This window comes from Amaranthus tricolor, chromosome 3 (assembly GCF_026212465.1).
Source record: "Amaranthus tricolor cultivar Red isolate AtriRed21 chromosome 3, ASM2621246v1, whole genome shotgun sequence".
Taxonomy (NCBI): domain Eukaryota; kingdom Viridiplantae; phylum Streptophyta; class Magnoliopsida; order Caryophyllales; family Amaranthaceae; genus Amaranthus; species Amaranthus tricolor.
The window spans coordinates 7,006,245-7,025,738 of NC_080049.1; the positions used below are offsets into that span (position 1 = coordinate 7,006,245).

Genomic DNA, 19,494 nt, shown 5'->3' on the forward strand with positions numbered 1-19,494 from the left:
TTTAACTGAATTGAACCGAACCGATACCAACCAAAACTGAACTGAACAGAACTGAATCCCGGTTCACCTAAATTGAACTGAACCGATACCGACCAAAACCGACCGATTGTTACCGACCGATTCTGACCCGCATACCGATTGTGACCGACCGATTACCGATTTTGACCGCCCGGTTATGATCTGTATACCGATTACGACCTGCAAAAAACCGTTTTTGACCGACCGAATGTGACCTGTTTCCGGTAATGACCGGACCGATAAATACCGGACCCATACCGACCGACACCCGCCAAGGAAAAAAACCGGATTCGACCGGATACCGAATAAACCGACCGATACCGACCGGTACCGAAAGACTTATACGACCTGCTTTTGACCGACCGTTTTTTACCGAACCTGTTTTTGACCGACCTGTTTCCGACCTTTTAACCCGTTTTTACAGCCCTACATCGGTTATACTCTTCTTTATACTCTATACATTTCATTAACTTGCACTTTTTAATTATTTTCCAAGTCTAAGATTGATCTATATTATTTTAGCATTTTATCCAACTCACACCTTAATTTTTTGACATTATTTATTAATCACTTTATCACTTATTCACTTTATATTTTATTTATAATCTAAATGTTAAAATATAGTCAAATGAAAACTTATTTAATTAATCTCATTGTAAATTTTTTTAATATTATTATTTTATAATTTTTAATTATACACAATTAAAATTTTTTAAAATTAAAAAATAAATAAAACAATTAATGCGAATTAGTGGAAGTATGCATTAAAATCATACAAGACCTACCCTTCTTTTCGTTTCTCATCATAATATTTTCAAACCACATATTAAATCTGGTAATAAGATAAATGGTCCAAATAAGACTAGAAATTGTCTCACATAAGCGCATTCCTAATTTCCTACCAAACTCTTCATTTTACCAACTAGAAATGCAAACACATCATTGCATTACTGTTTACTTACATTTGAAATTTGAATTTTCAAATACCCGAGATAAAAAATTTTAAAAATTAATTAATATAATAATAAAATATTATTTCAAATATCTTTATTTCTTTACAGAGCAAAACTAAATTAAATTAATTTTTTTTTCTTAACAACTCCAAAATTAAGTAAACAAAATTTACTTGTTTAAAATGAAATTGAAATGAACTACCACTACTTCTTACTGGGACCCACGAACGTTGATCATCTCCCTGTATTGGTTGAGCGACTCTTGCCGCTGCAGCCGCATTTCCTCATTAAACTTCTTGATAAACGCTTCAACTCGCCGATTCAACTCATCCTGACTCAACGACGGTTCTTTCCTCAGCTTTCTACTTCCACTCATCACCGGCGACGAGTTTCCACCATCCATAGTTTCTGATTTCTTCATCGCTCTCACCGGAGATTTCTCCGGTGATGAACCGGCAAAAGTTTCGGATTTCCTCAAGTGCCGTTTCAACGGCATTGATCTTCCTTCTGTTATTGTCCTCCATGTGGATTCTAGCGTTTCATGCTTTTTCAGCCTTGATACTCCAAGTGCTGCTTTTCCTGACACAAATAAATCATTATTTTAACATTGAAATACTTATTTAATTCAAATTTATTCTGCTTCATTCGACCGTTGAAATTCAAATATTATTTGTATATAAAAAATGTAATTAGTAATTACCTTCAGGACTAGCTTTAATGGATCTCCGGTTACTAAATCTCGCAGAAATAGGCGGTTTCTCAGCTGAAGACAATGGAGAATACTCCAAAACTACTGGCGTAATTTTCTTCGGCGATTTCGATGTCAAAAACTCTTCACCATCACCAGAATTTTCTCTATCTTCTTCCAGCTTGACTTCACCTCCAATAAACTCGATTTTAGAAGGCCTAACGGCAGTATCATCTTTGACAACAAGTGGACTATCCACATATCCAAATACAACCAAATCCTCTTCCTTATTGACATCAATCACATCCAAAAGCGAATCAACTCTCTCTACCGCTGGAATATTCACCGGAGTTAAATTTTTCTCCATCGCCGGAGTTTTCAATACTTCGTACCCGGGCTCACGTGGTTGAAGCTTAGAGGATGCAACAATGGTGATGATGATGCAGTTAACCAGAAGGTATAAAAACGGTGGCTGTAGCCATGGGAGTGCCAAAGACCAAAACAGAGGAAGATCGTCGGAGAGAAAATCTAGGATTACCGGAGCTGAGACTTTGAGTATGACAGCCATTGAAACGACGCCGGCAGATAGTAAAAGTGCTTTCAACGGGAACACTTTCGCCATTTTTATTTGCTTTTCTTCGATCTGTCGTTTGTTGGTTGAGTTTACTTGTTACTATCCAGATTCCAGACAGAGCTTAATACTTAGCAAAAAGAATTATGAGAGTACTGTAGGTTTAAATAGAGGAGTAATAGAGGGTTGAGGAGTGATAGATTGTTAAAATGTGAACCGTTTGATTAAGGAGTGTGTTATTGGTTACCGGCTCGCCGATTATGAGGTAGTCGTGTGTGGGTAAATTAGTGACATGTGGGTATGAGTATTCTAGCTTATCTACTTCTACCAAGGTACAAATAGTTTTTACATTTAAATGCACCTAAGCTATACGTGATTGTGAAGCCCCCCGATCCATGAACACAAATTTTCAATTAATGCCCCAAAATGTTAATTTATACCCTAAAAAAATCGGTCTACTGACAAACAACCTTTAATTATAATATTTTGACTTTTTTTATCGATTAACATGCTAGTAGTTGAAATTTCTAAAGTCTTTTTCTCTCTTCCATGATAGGGTTTTCCTCTTTAGGGTGTTTTTAGATTAGTATCTAATTTTCTAGGGTTTTCCTCTGTGTAACAAATTCATCTGGTTTTTTACGATGTTGAAGTTGATTTGAAAAAGACAAAAAGGTTGATGATGGTGGTTTAGAGCCTTCTTGGCAAGTAACGGAGGTTGATGATGACCAGCCCCATGAACCACAATGAAACTACTAAGTCGGAACTGTCAAGGCTTAACCAATCTGTGACATTTAAAGCACTTACAAATTGATGTTGGTGTAATAGACTTGATGTGGTTTTTGTTACGGAGAGTTATAGTCAGGTGTTAATAAATGGTACGCGTGTGGGATTTAAGGTTGATTAGATCACTCCCAAAAATACAAAACTCGGGATCTTATTCATTCTTTGAGAAGGTCAACCAGAAGTATGTGCTTGATTTTCAGTGACTTTAATGAGACCCTTAGTTCTTATAAGAAGATAGGGGTGTAGCTAGAAAAAAGTGAGACATGAGGGCCTTTCGTGATTGTGTCGATGATTGTGAGTTCAAGGACCTTTGGTTTCGGGGTGCTTGTTTACATGGGGTAGGGGAAAACCCGACTAAGCACATCAAGGAACGCTTTCATATATTCTTTGCCAAAACTGGGTGGTTTCGGGGCGCTTGTTTATGCTCTAAACTTTCTAATCGCAAGGCATTCTTAAATGAGGAGGGTGGTAGCAAATCTTTCAAGTTTAAATCTCTTTAGTGGAACGAACGATTAGATTTTGATATGCAGAAACGCATAGAGGTGTGTTCCTAGGCCTTTCTATTTGGGTTGGTAAAATCTTTGGCGAACTGAAGAAAAGGAATAAGAGAACTAAAAAGATCCTTTTGAAGGCTCAAAATTGCGACCCTAATGTTTGGGTCGACAAATATGGATGATAATTGAAAATTAGGTCCTTCTGGTCAAAAAGTGAATTATAAGAAGACTCAAATATCTTTTAGCAAGAATGTGTCGCCCAGGTTGAGAACAGAGATTACCAATTGTCCATGTGTGGTTGAAGTTCCCAGGCATGAGAAGTGTTCTTGCTGTGAGTTGAACAAACAACACTTCCAATAAAGCTAATGAAAAATGCCTTTTACGGGTTCACAATGGATATGAACAACTGGAGGAGATTCTGAGTCTCAATCTTAGCTGCTTTACGCCGTATCCTGCGCAAAGTAACAAACGAGGGTCGGAGAAGGGTCCTTCGGGGGTCCATCTCCGATGGTAAAGTCAGTATGTGTTTAGTGTGGATTATAAAATACTTCTCTTAGAGAGCTAACTAGTCTTTTTTTGTAGAGAGGAAGAGTTCGAATGTCAAGAATGCTCAAAATATAAAAAGTTATCCTACCTTTGGTAATGTACAACATTGTGTATTAAAAATAGTGGGTGTAAGGAGAAGTCTCCAAAACCCTAATGGCAATTTAGACTTTTTACCTTGATAGAATCTTTCTTGGCACCAGTTACGGGTTCACAATGGATATGAACAACTGGAGGAGATTCTGAGTCTCAATCTTAGCTGCTTTACGCCGTATCCTGCGCAAAGTAACAAACGAGGGTCGGAGAGGGGTCCTTCGGGGGTCCATCTCCGATGGTTCCGATGGTAAAGTCAGTATGTGTTTAGTGTGGATTATAAAATACTTCTCTTAGAGAGCTAACTAGTCTTTTTTTGTAGAGAGGAAGAGTTCGAATGTCAAGAATGCTCAAAATATAAAAAGTTATCCTACCTTTGGTAATGTACAACATTGTGTATTAAAAATAGTGGGTGTAAGGAGAAGTCTCCAAAACCCTAATGGCAATTTAGACTTTTTACCTTGATAGAATCTTTCTTGGCACCAGTTAAAAGGGAATGGAATGTTCTCAAAGCATACGTGGGGCTAGCTGGTTGGCTGATTCTTACTTCATGGCCACCACCGCCCCCCCCCCCCCCCTCCCCCCCAATTTTTGTCTTTTAGTGTGCTTGCAGTGGTAGGATAAGAGGTAGGTGTGGTGCCTTGCCTTGTGCGAGTATTGCAGCTTTTTTCATGTGACTACAGTTGTCTCATGACACGTCATCATTTTCGAGGTGTTCGGATTTTCGTTCTTGTTCAAGGTCTTTTCGGAATGACTTTGTTGCTCCTGTGATCCTGTCACCCTGGGACCTAGCTAAGAAGTTATTTTGGCTCTCCAAGGTGCGCCAAATTGTTCCTGTTTGATTTTGTAGGACAATTAATTAAGAATTTAATCCCTTAATTTGTAAGTTAATCAAGAATTAAGTACTGGTGGAAGCCTGCCTTTGTTATCTCACTAAACTATGCAATAAGATCACTTGAATTAAGTACTCCTAATGCACGTTTAAGGCTTCTTCAATCCTCTCAGATGAATGTTGCCAGATTACCTACTAATCTTATTAATTTCTCCCAGATTAACGTTAAATTAATCCTCTTAGATAGTTTTCTACCAGAATCACTTGTGATTACTATTTTACATATACAATTTGCCCCCCCAGACCTATGAATTCTGATTCAAGAATTCATGGGTCTATCTTCAAAGTCAGATACAGGCTTAAACAATTTATCTTCTCCTTGAACTCATGTAAAAATCAAGCAGAATTTCCCTCATTATTCCTTCGTCTTCAGTATCAGATATAGGTTTGAACAGGTTGTCTTCTCTCATTATTCCTTCGTCTTCAGTATCAGGTTCAGGTTTGAACAAGTTGTCAAACATCTTAACTATTTTTGTTGAGTTTAACTCTTTGGGATTCCTGAAGCAAATCTTCGTTCTTCAAACTTCTAGCAAAACGTAAAATCTGGGTACTTTGGTCTTTTCCTTCTTATGGAAACATCCATGCAATTTCTTTCATCAATTTTTTCTAATTATTTCCCACTTGGTGCAATTTTCTGGAAAATTGTTGAGCACACCACAACTGCTACAACACTCTTTCATCATTATCCCTATTTGATTGTACTAACATTAAATGCACATTCAATTACTGTTTCCTACGCCTATAATTTTGAATTTTTGGCGGTTTCATCTTGACGGCTGATCTTCTAATTCAAATTACTGATGTCTTCCTCAGGGAGCTAGGACCTCTGAGGGGATCTTCGTCACTTTGCTTTTCCTTCTGTCTATGGGAGTGATTAGGGTTCCTTCTCCCTAGGGGGTTCTCGGATGGTTATGTCATTAGTTTAGGTTTGATGCTCTCGCTTGTCAGGGGCTTCCATACTATCATGGGAAGATCAAAACAAACAATTTTCACAAGCATCAAGGAGGGGTTTTTGAGATATTTAGTGTTTTGATTCGGTTCTCTTAGCCAAGAAACTCTGGCAAATTCATCAAGGTGAATGTCCACTTCTTGCTGCTATCCTTAAAGCTCAATACTACAAGAATTCAGATGTCTTAGAGGCATGATGTGGGTTTGGCCTGAGCTATACTTGGCGTAGTCTTTAATTTGGGGCTCTCAATCAATACTTTTGGAGGGATTATGTTGTAGAGTGGACAATCGACTGCCTATAAGTACAAGAACTTTGGAATCTTGAGTGCCTCTAAAAATGTGACACTTCTTATGGAGGGCAAGTCATAGAAGTCTAGCTGTAAATGAAGAACACCACGGAAGAAATAGTGCCCCCTCTTCCATGTGTGACAGATGTAATTTAGGTTCAAAATCAATTTGTCACGCCCTTATGGATTGTGGTACTAATTTGGATGTTCAAAAAGACCACTTGAGTGGCCTATTACTACTACTACTATATCTGCTCGTATTTTTCGATGATCCTTCAACAACATATTTTAATATTTCTGCATTCTCAACATTATCAAGAAATTCATCTATAGAAACCAATCTGCAAATTTGTCTTGCACCACCCTGTCAATAATCCAAATGAACCATGTAATTTGAAAAAAGAAAAAATCTAGAGACAACATATTTTAATGTTTCAATGATCTTGTTCCAAATGTAGATCATACTTTTTGATTAAAAAAATAACAATTCGTAAAATTAATTGACAAAATTTTAAATAATCTATAGACCAGTAAAATGATACTTCACTTGTTCGTTTTTAACAGGTCATCAAAAAAAATACCCAAAAGTTAGAATATTTAAAAAATATACTCCTTCCTATTCAGCTTATATGTCTCATTTCCTTTTATATTCAAGTCACCTTAATTGTCTCATTTCTATTTTTGGTATGGGTTTTTGACTTTTATGCCCTTAGTAGCTTTATCCTATTTTCAATTATACTCTCCATTACCCATATTAATTTTCCTCCCTTACATTAAAAATGCATAATACCACTCTCTTTCCTACCCTTAGGGTCCCACTTTTGACTCTCCTTAAAATTCGTGCAAAGTCAAATGGGACTCTTAAGGTGAATAGAATGGAGTACTAAAGTTGAAAAATTTTAAATTTCAGACACTCAAAGTTGAAACTTTTAATTTTAATTATCCTAGATAAATAGAATAAAACATTCTTGTGAAGTTTTATATAAGTATTTTTATATGCAAGTATTAATTAATGGAGAGTTTAAACATTAAAATACAATTACAAATGATATCTCAATTGATCCCAAGTAAAAGAAGAGAAAAAAAATTACATCTCAAGCTCAAAGCATATAAAAGAGCCATCCCATATAGTTGAAAACTGCCTATGGATAGGCTAAATAGTAACCAATGGCAGAGAAAAGGTTGTCAACTCGCATCTCCCATCGACATATCCGGTCCTAATTAGGACACACTTGGAACACAAGCTATTCCAAGGGTAGCATTATCGCTTTGTAAACAATCCTTGTGTTAACGCCGAGAAGTCATAATCATTTGTCTTTTGAGTCGAAGTCCCTGTCGAAATTGCAGATGCTGCAGAATTTTTACTTGTTTCAGCAGCAGCTGCCCCATTCACAGGCATGGCTTGAACCATAGGATAGAAACTACATGCCAAAACAAGAAACGGAAGTATTATGAAAGAGATTATACAAGCCAATGCCATCTTGTTACGTATTTTCACTAATCGGATTTCTATAAGTTGGAAAACAATGCACATAAAAGTGGCAAACAAGTAGTTCAGATCAAGTCGACCGGTACATGTATTGCTGATTTGGGTAACAAAATTTAGGAATGATAAAAAATCCGAATGTTTCCTGGTCTACAAGTATGCATATGCCATATCCTAAACAAATTTCCATTCTTGAGTCAGCCTGTCAGAATAGACGGTGAAGGTGAACATAGCAAACCATTATTTTAAGAGGAAAATGGTTTGACACTGACACAAGATACGGGTAACACAAGAAAACAATGAAGTAGAGGTATAGATCCTAAAAAAATGATGAGCCGAGCACTTAAAGCTTCGAATTGTTCTAAACGCGTTGCTATGCAGCTAATAAACTCGTTACGTACCTCATTGCTGGGAAAGAGGGAGAAATCCCAGCTGTCTGCATTGATTGAGACGTCCCCAACTGCTTTAACATATAAATTCATTGTTAGTCTCCTCTTCAAAAGGCGAAAAAAATGTAAAGGAAATCTAGACGCTACGAAAATTTCTCACCTGAGCTACTTTTTGCAATTCATTCTGGCCAGCTGTTGGTGTAGTTAACCCAGGAAATTGATACCCAAGATTCGGCCAGTTTTGAGCTGGCATATTGGTGCCGTTCAATCCAGGTTGTTGCATATTGATGGGTGACTTTGAAGCCCCGTTAGCCACATGAGCGGCTGCGGCCATAAGAAGACTCTGTTGCTGTGCTAGCATTGCTAGTTGCTGTTGATGAACAGCAAATGGTGATACTATATTGGACTGCAAGCCAATCAAACACGGAAAAGTAAGAATAGATGCAATCAAAAATTATTTAAGTGGAGCATGCGAAACATATTAATGGCTAAACTGACTTGATGTTACCCGCCAAAAGAACTCTTGGGCCAAGAGCACATGGACACACATAAAGGTGGTAAAAAAAGCTTTTAGAAATGACATTCTCAAATGAGACGGTCTCTATTGGATTGACTCAATGTACATTTACAGTCTCAAAGTGATCACTTATAAACTTAAAGTGATCACTTACAATCTTGAAATGATCAATTATAACCTTAAAATGTAGTCTTAAAGCGATCACTTAGTACCTCAAAGTGATTACTTACAATCTTAAAAGTGATTAATATCAGATAAATGAGCTAATTACATGGGTTCGTCCCATAGTGAGACGGTCTCATACAAGACTTGTTATTTCGAAATAAGTGATAGTTTAATTTGTGAATACGCAAAAGCAACCACTACATTTTTTTTCTAAAGAAAGCTCTTAAACAGCATGAGCACATTACTGGTTTCACCCAAATATGAATGAAACAAAAAAGACCAAACTCAATGATATACAACTATTCTGCATGTTTATTGTTAAGCTTCACAAGCCACCAAAAAAAATATTGGCAAACCAAAGTGGATCCACTTACAGGTTTACAGGTCACAAAAACAATGATGTAGACTCTTAAATCCCAAACAAAAAATGAATGAAAAGCCTACCATGAGAATATCATGTAAACGGAGAACAGAGTCTAAAAGGAAATATATAGTATATAAGTCGCAAGTTAATTTGCTTTTTGAATTCGCGATTCGCTCAAAATGACCCTAGAATAGCCAAAAATTGATCATAATTCCCTTTTTTTAATTCGTGATTTGCAAGGAGATTAGTGAATCATGCGACATTAAGCAACGCAAATGAAAGGTACAAACCTTCTCAAAAAGACTCATAATATCTGATTTCGCATCTTTCTGTGGCTGCAAAACTGAAGTAGTGGGCGCTGAAGAATCACTGAATAGATCTTCAATTCCGGAACCAAATTTCTTGACACTATCAACATCCTTCTTTGCATCAGCGTTCTCAGATATAGATGTTGGGCCAGCAGCTGCAGACAACAATGCAAGAGTGAACGTCAACAATGGTGCTTATCTGTCACAGACTCACATTTGCAAAAAAAAAAAAAAAAAAAAAAGGAAATTATCAATGGTACTCCTGAGTTTTGACACTTTATCAATGGTACGCTAAGTTTTTTTATTATCGATAGTACCTCGTAGTATTGAGCGTCTAACAACCGTAACTTTTTTAACTTTTTCCGTCCAAAACCTTTAACTTTTTTTCTTTTTCTTTTATTTTTCAGTTTAAAACATAAAAAAAGTAAACGGTTTTGGATGATTTTGAATGGAAAAAGTTTAAAAAGGTTATGATGTGAGACGCTCAATACTATGAGGATACTATTGATAATAAAAAAAACTTAGAGGTACCATTGATAAAATGCCAAAACTTAGGGGTGCCATTAATAATTTCCCAAAAAAAAAAAATCATCAAAAATTAACACGGGTTAGAGGAAAATAAACTATGTGTGCATACCCTGGAATCCTGCCCAATCATTATCATTATTATTTGCACTTCCAGAAGGACTTTCACTAGGGTTGTCCATGGATAGTAAGTTGAAAAGATCAGCAGCAAAATCAACTTTGGGAGGACAGGCAGCTGAAGGTGCGTTAGCCACCTGCTTATTCACGTCTGAATCTTGTGTTGCTTCAAGTTTTGGGATTTCAGGTTGGGACGAGGGAGCTGGAGCAGCCTGTTGTAAAACCATACAAGACTGGTGAGAAGAGACACAGAAAAAATATTAGTGTGGATGCTCAATTGGTAACACACCACATCAGCAGATCAATACAACTAATTATTGGCATAAAAAGCATACCTAATCCAAACAAAAGCAAAATAAATGAAAGATAAAGAACTGAATGTGACAAACATATATGTAAATATTTAAAAATTTGAGTTACACATAAAACCATATCAAAGGGAGTGTTACATGTGATAGTCTAGTAGTGTCAAACAAGACTAAATCATGTCGTATGAGCAATGTCGTAAAGGTTTCCAAATTTACCAAATTGATACTACTCACCATTATTACCCGAAATGCGATACAATGTAAAACATAGTACAAAAGACGGGAACATGAAACATTACCTTTAGTGACCTGGTATGATTGGAAACAAAATTATCTTCTGAAATCATTCTATATTTGGAAATTATTTACGTAAATCAATAGGTTAAACGGGAAAAAGTATTAAGAAAACCAAATGTCATAGACTAAAAGAACGCCTAGAGAACATTTGAATTTTTTTGTTGACGGAGAGTTGTAGAAAAATACTTCTACATGTAATATTTGTACCTTTTTTGGAAAAAAAAAATCTTATATGGGCTAGAACTTGAAAAGGAGAAAAAGAAAGAGATAAAAGGCTTTCATTTACTAAATAATACAAGAAAGATATATCTAGTACTAGCAATAAATCTAATGTCTTTCTTTAAATCCGAACCAATTTTTTCGAAAAACTAAAAGAAAACACTCGAAATTTGACCAAGTTTTATCTCTTTTTCGGAGCCTTTCTTTCAATTTGACTCTTCTCTCACCCTTTCCTCTCTTTTTTCCATACAGTGTCAACATGGATAACTAACACTTCAAATTCCCCAATCACTTCTGCGAATTTAGTGACAAAATCCTATATCTTAATTATCTTCCTCTTTTCTTGTTCTTTTCCGTCACCGATGAATTAGGAGTCCAAGGTTGACTGAATTAGTTTGCATTTGATGTCATTCCAACTCACCCAAATTGTAAGGGTGTAAAAATTAATTTAGACTAGTAGAATTATTTATGTGAGATCTCGTAATGGGTCCATATTAACCATAAGAGTTCAAGTGTTCAGCATCATTGGAAATGGCTCATCGATAGATCCCTTCAAAGTCATTGAGTCGATGAATTTGGAGTCCAAGGTTGACTGAATTAGTTTGCATTCGATGTCATTCCAACTCACCCATATTGTAAGGGTGTAAAAATTAATTTAGACTAGTAGAATTATTTATGTGAGATCTCGTAATGGGTCCATATTAAACATAAGAGTTCAAGTGTTCAGCATCATTGGAAATGGCTCATCGATAGATCCCTTCAAAGTCATTGAGTCGATAATTGTCATCATCACTTAGTTTGCAAATTCCCACACAATAACAACAATGGTAGAACCTTAGTCCCAAAAGATTGGGTTGACTACATAAACCCATATATAAGTTCTAATGGTCGTCCACATAAATTCTTCATTCATGCAAATTCCCAATCTAACCTTTTTTTCACATTGGGTTAGGGATATATTTAAAACAACTTGATCACATAGATGGAGGGTTTTTTCTTTAACTGTAGTATAAAAGTTGTGGTAAGTAACAATTCATATAAAAAAAATTCTAGTGAAAAGCTCAAGTCTTCTTTTTCTAATCCATCATTCCTTAAAAGTGATACAAGCACTGGTGTGTTTGTCTTGAAAGTACTCATGTGCACCTGCCTAAACTGCCATAAGCGTTGCATTGTGTGCTTTAAACACCAAAGCCTAGGCGAGTGTTTTTTAAAACTAAGGCAATACGTTAGCTTGAACTTTGAAATGACATGAGAAGACAAAATAATGATGTCCATTTTACACAAAGAAAACAGGGAAATATTCAATGAGAACAAATTAGAAGACAGCTTGGCATGGTCAAATAAAAACTTCTCCCATCGCCATCTGAGTTTGCTAAAATTCTCATTTTTGTCTGTCCCACATAATGTACTACATTTCCTTTCATGTAAATGGTCTGCACCACCTTCTTTAATTCCCTCTCTTTTAATACCATTCACACAAGTTTGCTAAAACCTAGCTAGCCTGGACAAATGTTCTCCTTCTGCCCACTCTCCCAAATTCAATAATAGCTTTCCTTCACTACTATGCTACTTTAAAGTTCTAAATACCAAAGTGCAAAATATCGGCCGCATCACCACATCACGACCATATCATAAAGGTTGTTATGGTTATTGCAACGCAATATAAGCCGCAACAAACGCAAAAGTCGTTTATTTTATGTTACTACAACCGCATATACATCCAAGATTTTGCACAGTGTTTGATGCATAATTTTAGGTAAAACTTTAGATTTTAAAAGACTTTTAAAAACAGTCATGTTAATTCACTACATGTTTGCATCACATACAATCCATGACATCATGATTGCTACCAAAGCTGCATAACAAATTATGAATCGTCACTTAAGCAATTTTGATAAACTAAAGGCATGTCTTGCAAAGAGTTTCATAAAAATAACAGCAGGCCAGCCAAATATATAAATTGTAGGAACCACCAAAATCCATAAATGCAGGCATAAAAGAAGAGCCTAAAGGAAACAAACTTCAATAATCATCTATGATCTGAGTATATATACATCGTTGCCCAAGCTTCCAGATGCCCTAACCATCATTACTTGGAGAAGGAAAAAATCAAACAAGGTGTACTACCTGTGTTTCAGTGAAACATTTAACTCTCAACAATATTCATGTATTCCACTTTGACCACATATTTTTACGAAAAGATAATGGACAATGTAATTATCTCATGTTGTAGGATTTGTCTCAATGCCTTCTTTTAATTATCAAATTCACAATATTTTCTACTAAATGATATAATGTTCAAAGTCAAGCATTGGAAAATATAAATATTGAACATTTCAACCTAAAATTGGATTAATAAACAAAGCAAAAGACGAAGCAAGCACCATAATTGAATTCAGAAACTGTACATGAGACGAGCAATGCTCAAATTTTCAAGATTACTCTTACTTGTTCTATTCCTTTGGGAGGAGATGGGATGCTTATTCTTCCCGCTGATCTAGCCTCCCTATTACTGGTAGGTAATGTGCTTTTCCTCTCTTCGTGTACATTTACAGGTTTATCAACATATGCATGCCCATTCCTCTCCTCCATTCTTGATTGATTAGAAGGCGTATTTTCGTCCCCCCCAACATATGGTGATCTTTCTCTTCCATCCCTTGAAACCCATCTCTTTTCTTCGTACCTAAAGATAACAATTGCAACTGCCAGTGAATTTAACCCTCAATATGAACATCTAAAGAAAGGCATAGCAAAATAACCCAAAATCAAACTAAGCATAATCAACACAACGGTTTTAGGTGACAAAAATGACATACTTTGCACGAATGAAGTTCTCGATTCCAACTCGATCGTAATTAGGAGGTAACTCAGATTCCCAGTAACTATTTGCCCTCTCATTCCCCATAGCTGTGTACACAAGGAGAGATGCACTCTAGTCATTCAAATGAAGATATTTTCAACAAGTCAAAGTTCATCTTGCAAGAAACATTCAACACTTACAATGAATAAAAGCAACCTGTTCAGGAAGCCATGTGTCAAGCGTTGCTGATCTAACCTGCAAATATTTCAAAAAAGAAAAAAATAAAGCAGTGTCTTACTCATTAGAAATGTTTATACACAAAATGATGAACTGTATAAAATGGTGCACTGTAAGAAACAGCGTCTATGAAAATAGAATACAGCTGCATGGCTCTACAGGAGATAGGATAAGCAATGGGAAAGCAGACAATCTTACTTTTCAAGTCACAAACCTGAAAAACAAGAAAGGCAAAATATAACCCAAAGGATTCGATTCGTAAAAAAATCACCAGCTAAGAACAGGAGGACAGGTCACAAATTAAGCGTACACCTACTAATAATATAAAAGTGCCTTCAATACATCATATACTATCAACCCTCACCAATTCACCACCTACAGAATGAATTGATTAGAGATCATGAAACTAATAACTTTGCTACCATCAAAAAATTTTGTCTCCAATAAGTCTTAGACCAAGTCTTATTTCTACTTTGAATGAAAAGCATTAAGCATTAGAAATTTACACTTTTACTGCATACTAATAGTCAGATAACCTTTTGTACTCAATTTAATTTTGCTATCATTCTAAGATAGTACCCAAAAAAATCACAACTCCATTTCGAATCAAAGTGAAACTTTTTTTAAAAATCATTTTTCTCTATTCTTTACATCTATCCTTTTTACTCTCTCAATTACAATATTCTTAGCATTTCTCTCTTTTTCACTTAAAAATTCTATCATACTTTTCATTAATAATTCTTATACACAGGTTAACGACAATTATAAAAGAAATTAATATGGAGCAAGTATTTGTAAACCAATAACATAAGCTAGCCGTAGAAAATAGTAAACCAAAATAAAATCAAATTTAACAAAGCAATTTTACAAAATATGATAAATATACCTTAGAGATATGTACCCCGAGACTTCTGTGGATTCCAGAACATTGCATACAAATAAAGATGCCCAAATTCACACTTGCCCATCTTGGTCCTCTGAATGTCAGCATAAAATGTGCAAGTGGTTCATATAAATATAAAAAACAAAACAAAACCTCATTCTTTTGAGAATTCTAGCATCTTATCAATTGCTTCTAGAGATGTTGAACACCCTAGAAATCTAAAAATATACATATTTGAATTTTATGTATCCAACGACCTACTTAGATTTGCAATCGGCGCATTCCCTATTCTCTGGTAACTTGAGAAGCCCTTCCAAAATCTGTACATGTATAGAAAGGAAAAAGAGCTATATGAGAATTAAATTCAATGAGCACATGATGTCATAACGGTAACAAATATGCTTCACGACAAGGAATTTAAGATGGAAAGCCTTAAAGCAATAGCAATCAAATCTCTTATACAAACTCATGGAATATCCAAGTAAACAAAATTTGGAAATTTCATTCAAAAGCTGATCAACAACAAAATTAATCGGCTTTTTTAAGAGACCATAACTCTCCAAGAAAAGTAAAATATAAGAATTGGGATTCAACTTTCCTATTATCCTCTCCATAACTCTCTCCTTTACTTGATCACTTCTCCACTTCCTTTTCCATAACAGATTTGATACTCATAACTGACTGATATCATTTCTTTTTATTGACTGCAATTAATTCATAAGTGATTAAGCATACTAAACATGTGGACGGAATTAATTCATAACAAACATAACATTAAGTTGATTGACTGCAATACTAAAAATTGTAATAGGAAAGAGTGACAATTAAATAAAATAGGGCGTGAAATTTGTCACATATGACCTTATTAAATATTTTTGTCTTATAGATCCACTTACGATACCCCGATTTAAAATGCTAAACCAAATTAATAAATTCCGGTTATATTAGCATTGACCTTGGTTTTCAGCTAAAACAATTTCCAGATTTTTCAATTTCCATCTTCAATTTCTCCATTTTCATCTACCCAACTTTTTAATCCATTTCTTCTTCTAACCTTCAACTTTTTCATAATCTCCGTGGAAAGCTCTTATATTAGACTAATTTTTATGTAAGGTATTTGCACTCTCTTTTTTGAACCCCCAAGTTGAAAAAAACATGGACCTTTTCTTCCTCCTCCCTTAATTCCTCTATCCCCAAAATTTTGAATTCAAATATCAATTCTACGATCCTCCTTGAAAGGTACATTTTTCTTTAAAATCTATCTCTTTTGGTTTTTATTCTTCCAAATTGCATTTGCCTCTCCTTTCTTATTGGTATCTGAACTTTTGCCCATTTTTTAAATTGTAAACTTGATTCATTGAGTTTTATATTTTATTCAGACAATAAAAAGAATGAATGGAGAAGAATATGTGGACGATTATTAGAATTGATGTACTTAAAGGTAAATCAGTGTTCGAGATGATAGTCAAATAGGATATATTCCTTGCTAGTGACAATCTATACCGTTAACTTGTTTTAGTTCAGCTGATACTATAAATTTGGAGTTAAAGCTTTGGCATTTTTCTTGAGTTTGATATGTAGTGATATTATTATTCTAGTGTTTTGAGTTCATTCTCAAAATTGTCAAGAACCTGTAATGAGTATGTAATAGTTGCAAAAGTGAGAGCTTGGACAAAAATAACCCATGGAAATGGATTTGAGATACAACTTCACTTTTCTAATCCTAATCCTTTTCTAGATCTTGATTTGAGTTCTGTCTCTCCTCTTGTGTATAACCCCTCTTTTACCCAACCATTCAGCTCCATAGTCTAATAAAACCCAGAACAGTTCTCTCCTTAACCAACAAACAATCTTCACGTCCTCTCTTTTCACACATAGCAATCTTGAGAGCTGACGTCAAATTTTAGCTCTCTAAATGCAATGTGTTAAATCATATGGCCGGAAACTCTCTTCTCATAATCTCATCATCATCATTAATAACTTTTGCCAATTGAGCTAGGATAGAGAATAGCATGAAAAAATGAATGTGTGGTTGATAGGAAGCTTGAAGAGGAATATGTGTGGAAGTTGGTTAGTTGAGATTAAAATTTAAGGAAACAAGGTGGTTGATGAATCAAAACAAAAGAAAAGGAAAAAACACTTGTATTGAGTTTTAGCATGATATATGCATCAATGGCAAAACAGAATTCAATAATGTGGCGTAACATAATACACCAGTGCGTCATAAGTCGTAACTGGTTGCATAAAGCAAAACGATCTATATTTGGTCCAACCTAGCAACATTTTTCTTATCAGGCCTAAAATGACAATTTTCCTGTATAATACGAAAACTAAGAGGAGCTCATATCCAATTCAAAGAGCAACTCTTTATAACCCATGTCCCCAATTTTAACTTCAAGAACCTCTAGTAGATCTTAAAAGAAGCCTTGAGCAGCAGAGCCTCATGGAACCTACTTTTCCGAACTAAACATAAGATGAATGTTGGAGCCTAGAGAATGAAGTTTTGGAAACAATTGTCGTCGAATTCTACACAAAAGGCTCCAGCTAGAAAAGATTCTGGAATTTATTGCTTCTCTAAAATCTAAGACAAACTCGGCGCTACACCTCTGGTCCTCTACTTTATAGAAGTGAGGCACAAGGGAAGTGGTTTAAAAGATAAATGGTGTAAAATAACAATACTAAGAGCCAAGAGGAATTATGTAAAAATTGGTGGTAGTAAAAAATACAGACGGAAAACGTTTTAAAATAAAAATAGTACTCTACATAGTCAATTCACCTAAATCTTAGTTATGTGCACAAAGATGTAGACCTAAAATGAAGTTTTTATAAGTTCAAGGATCGATATTTATAACTACAAAGGCATTCCTACTAAATAAATCATACACCACTCCTAGCAAAACCTTAGTATTGGACCTCAATATTGATAAATTAATCAGATCTCCATAGATTGAGATATACAAATTAGAAAGTTCATCAATTCAAAGTAAAACCTAATTTTGATCTGAAAAGATAGTCCAATAGCAACATACCCTAAACGTTCACTTCTATTTTGCTGACTAAACTGCAAAACACAATTTTTTCTCTTCTCATCTAATTTGGTTCATAGAAGCAAGATGGCCGATGCTTTTCCAATCAAGCATAGACTACCCTTCACTAAGAAAACTAAAACATTAATATGTAAGAAAAACTCCTTGATCACAGTATGACACCTCTAACCTACATATATATGCCAGTATGCCACCACCAAGCTCATATTAGCTGAATATAATTTTGGCATTCTTTCAGTAGATGAAATTGCTACCCTTTCAGATGGATCATGGGATAATTATTAGGCCATCAATTCTTATAACCAAATATTCAATCAAAAATGTTTAGGGTAATATCACATGACCAAAAAGTATAGTAGACAACTTTAAGTATGCTAGCAATAACTAAGCTCCATTCCCATAAGTATAATACCAAGTGTTCAACAATTGAATTTTATTACACCAAGATCCAATCATCCAAATCATGAAATGGGGACCAAGAAAAAGGGTTTTAATTATGCTAGCAATTACTAGCTCCATTCCCATAAGAACAGATAAAGCAGAATCTAAAAAACCCAAAATCCCACAAACCAATATAAAGTGGGAAAGCATCCTCAATCAACCATCTTACAAAATCAACAAATAAAAATGCAAACTTTTCACAAATGATCACTTCAAATCCCAAGAGTTCAAAAAAAGCAATTGACTATTCTAACACCAAGATCCAATCATCCAAATCATAACATGGGAACCTAAGAAAAAAAGGATTCTAATTATACTAGCAGTTAACGAATAACCCTGCACATTAAAACAAAGAAACCCAAAATCCCACAAAACAAAACATAAAATAATCTTCCTTTCAAAAAAAATACATAAAATAATCTTCAATCAAACATATTTAAAAAATAAAACCCAGAAAAGAATTATTAGAACATGGGCAATTGAAGAGTAAGCTTTGCAGATCGAATTTAAAAGATAGTAAAAAAGAGACCTTGCGATGCCTGGCGTTGAGCTCCTTGGTGACGTTGGCTTTCCCATTCATTTTGGGTGAATTATAGAAGATGATGAGATGATAGACAGATCACACAAGAAGAGTAGAACAGAGAATAAAAGGGATTGAGGGGTTGAATTGGAATCTGTTCCTGTTCCTGTTCCTGTTCTTGTTCTTGTTCCTCTCTGGGTTGAGCCTTCCAAATTGAATTTGGTTTGACTTGGGCAAATCAATAATCAACCTCCATTAAAATATGACTGACCCGGATATTTATTTGGTCTACTCTTAATCAACAATTCTTATCACTAATTGAGAGACGAATATAATTGAAAAAAAAAATGAAAATTATCTAAAATAATCCAATTTGTTTATAATTTGCCTACAATAATTTCATTTATTGATTCCATGAATAATCAACTTTGAGGGGTATTTTTCAAGAGTAAACTTGGTGATCGGATGACTTGATACCGCAAGTTTTATTTTTTTTAAAAAAAGATAAATTAAAATAAAATGTCAAAAAAAGATAGAAAAATGTTAAAAAAAAATTTATGATTTTTTTTTATCATTTAGAATTTTAAAATTTTTTCTCTAA

The 19,494-nt window shown here is 34.9% G+C and overlaps 2 protein-coding genes across 6 annotated transcripts; both read right to left on the reverse strand.

Annotated features, from left to right (window-relative positions):
* Nucleotides 1-1,018: 1,018 nt before the first annotated feature.
* LOC130807302 (uncharacterized) lies at nt 1,019-2,520 on the reverse strand. 2 transcript variants are annotated; one of them, XM_057672457.1, is made up of 2 exons: nt 1,672-2,520; nt 1,019-1,550 (listed from the first exon to the last, which is right to left on the reverse strand). In XM_057672457.1, exons 1-2 carry the CDS (start codon nt 2,279-2,281, stop codon nt 1,183-1,185), a joined length of 978 nt encoding a protein of 325 aa, XP_057528440.1. In that variant the 5' UTR covers nt 2,282-2,520; the 3' UTR covers nt 1,019-1,182. The 2 variants fall into 2 exon arrangements, with proteins under 2 accessions (XP_057528440.1, XP_057528441.1); XM_057672458.1 differs by having other exon boundaries at nt 1,019-1,541; nt 1,672-2,474.
* A 4,378-nt stretch (nt 2,521-6,898) lies between these two features.
* On the reverse strand, nt 6,899-19,154 carry LOC130807303 (ADP-ribosylation factor GTPase-activating protein AGD5-like). 4 transcript variants are annotated; one of them, XM_057672459.1, is made up of 11 exons: nt 18,903-19,154; nt 15,147-15,205; nt 14,889-14,979; nt 13,966-14,020; nt 13,782-13,872; nt 13,414-13,648; nt 10,137-10,374; nt 9,482-9,654; nt 8,306-8,551; nt 8,158-8,219; nt 6,899-7,691 (listed from the first exon to the last, which is right to left on the reverse strand). In XM_057672459.1, the coding sequence occupies exons 1-11, from the start codon at nt 18,951-18,953 to the stop codon at nt 7,532-7,534; spliced, it is 1,461 nt and encodes a 486-aa protein (XP_057528442.1). In that variant the 5' UTR covers nt 18,954-19,154; the 3' UTR covers nt 6,899-7,531. The 4 variants fall into 4 exon arrangements, with proteins under 4 accessions (XP_057528442.1, XP_057528443.1, XP_057528444.1 ...); XM_057672460.1 differs by having other exon boundaries at nt 6,902-7,691; nt 8,158-8,216; nt 18,903-19,153; XM_057672461.1 differs by having other exon boundaries at nt 6,905-7,691; nt 10,137-10,353; nt 18,903-19,152.
* Between the last annotated feature and the right edge of the window lie 340 nt (nt 19,155-19,494).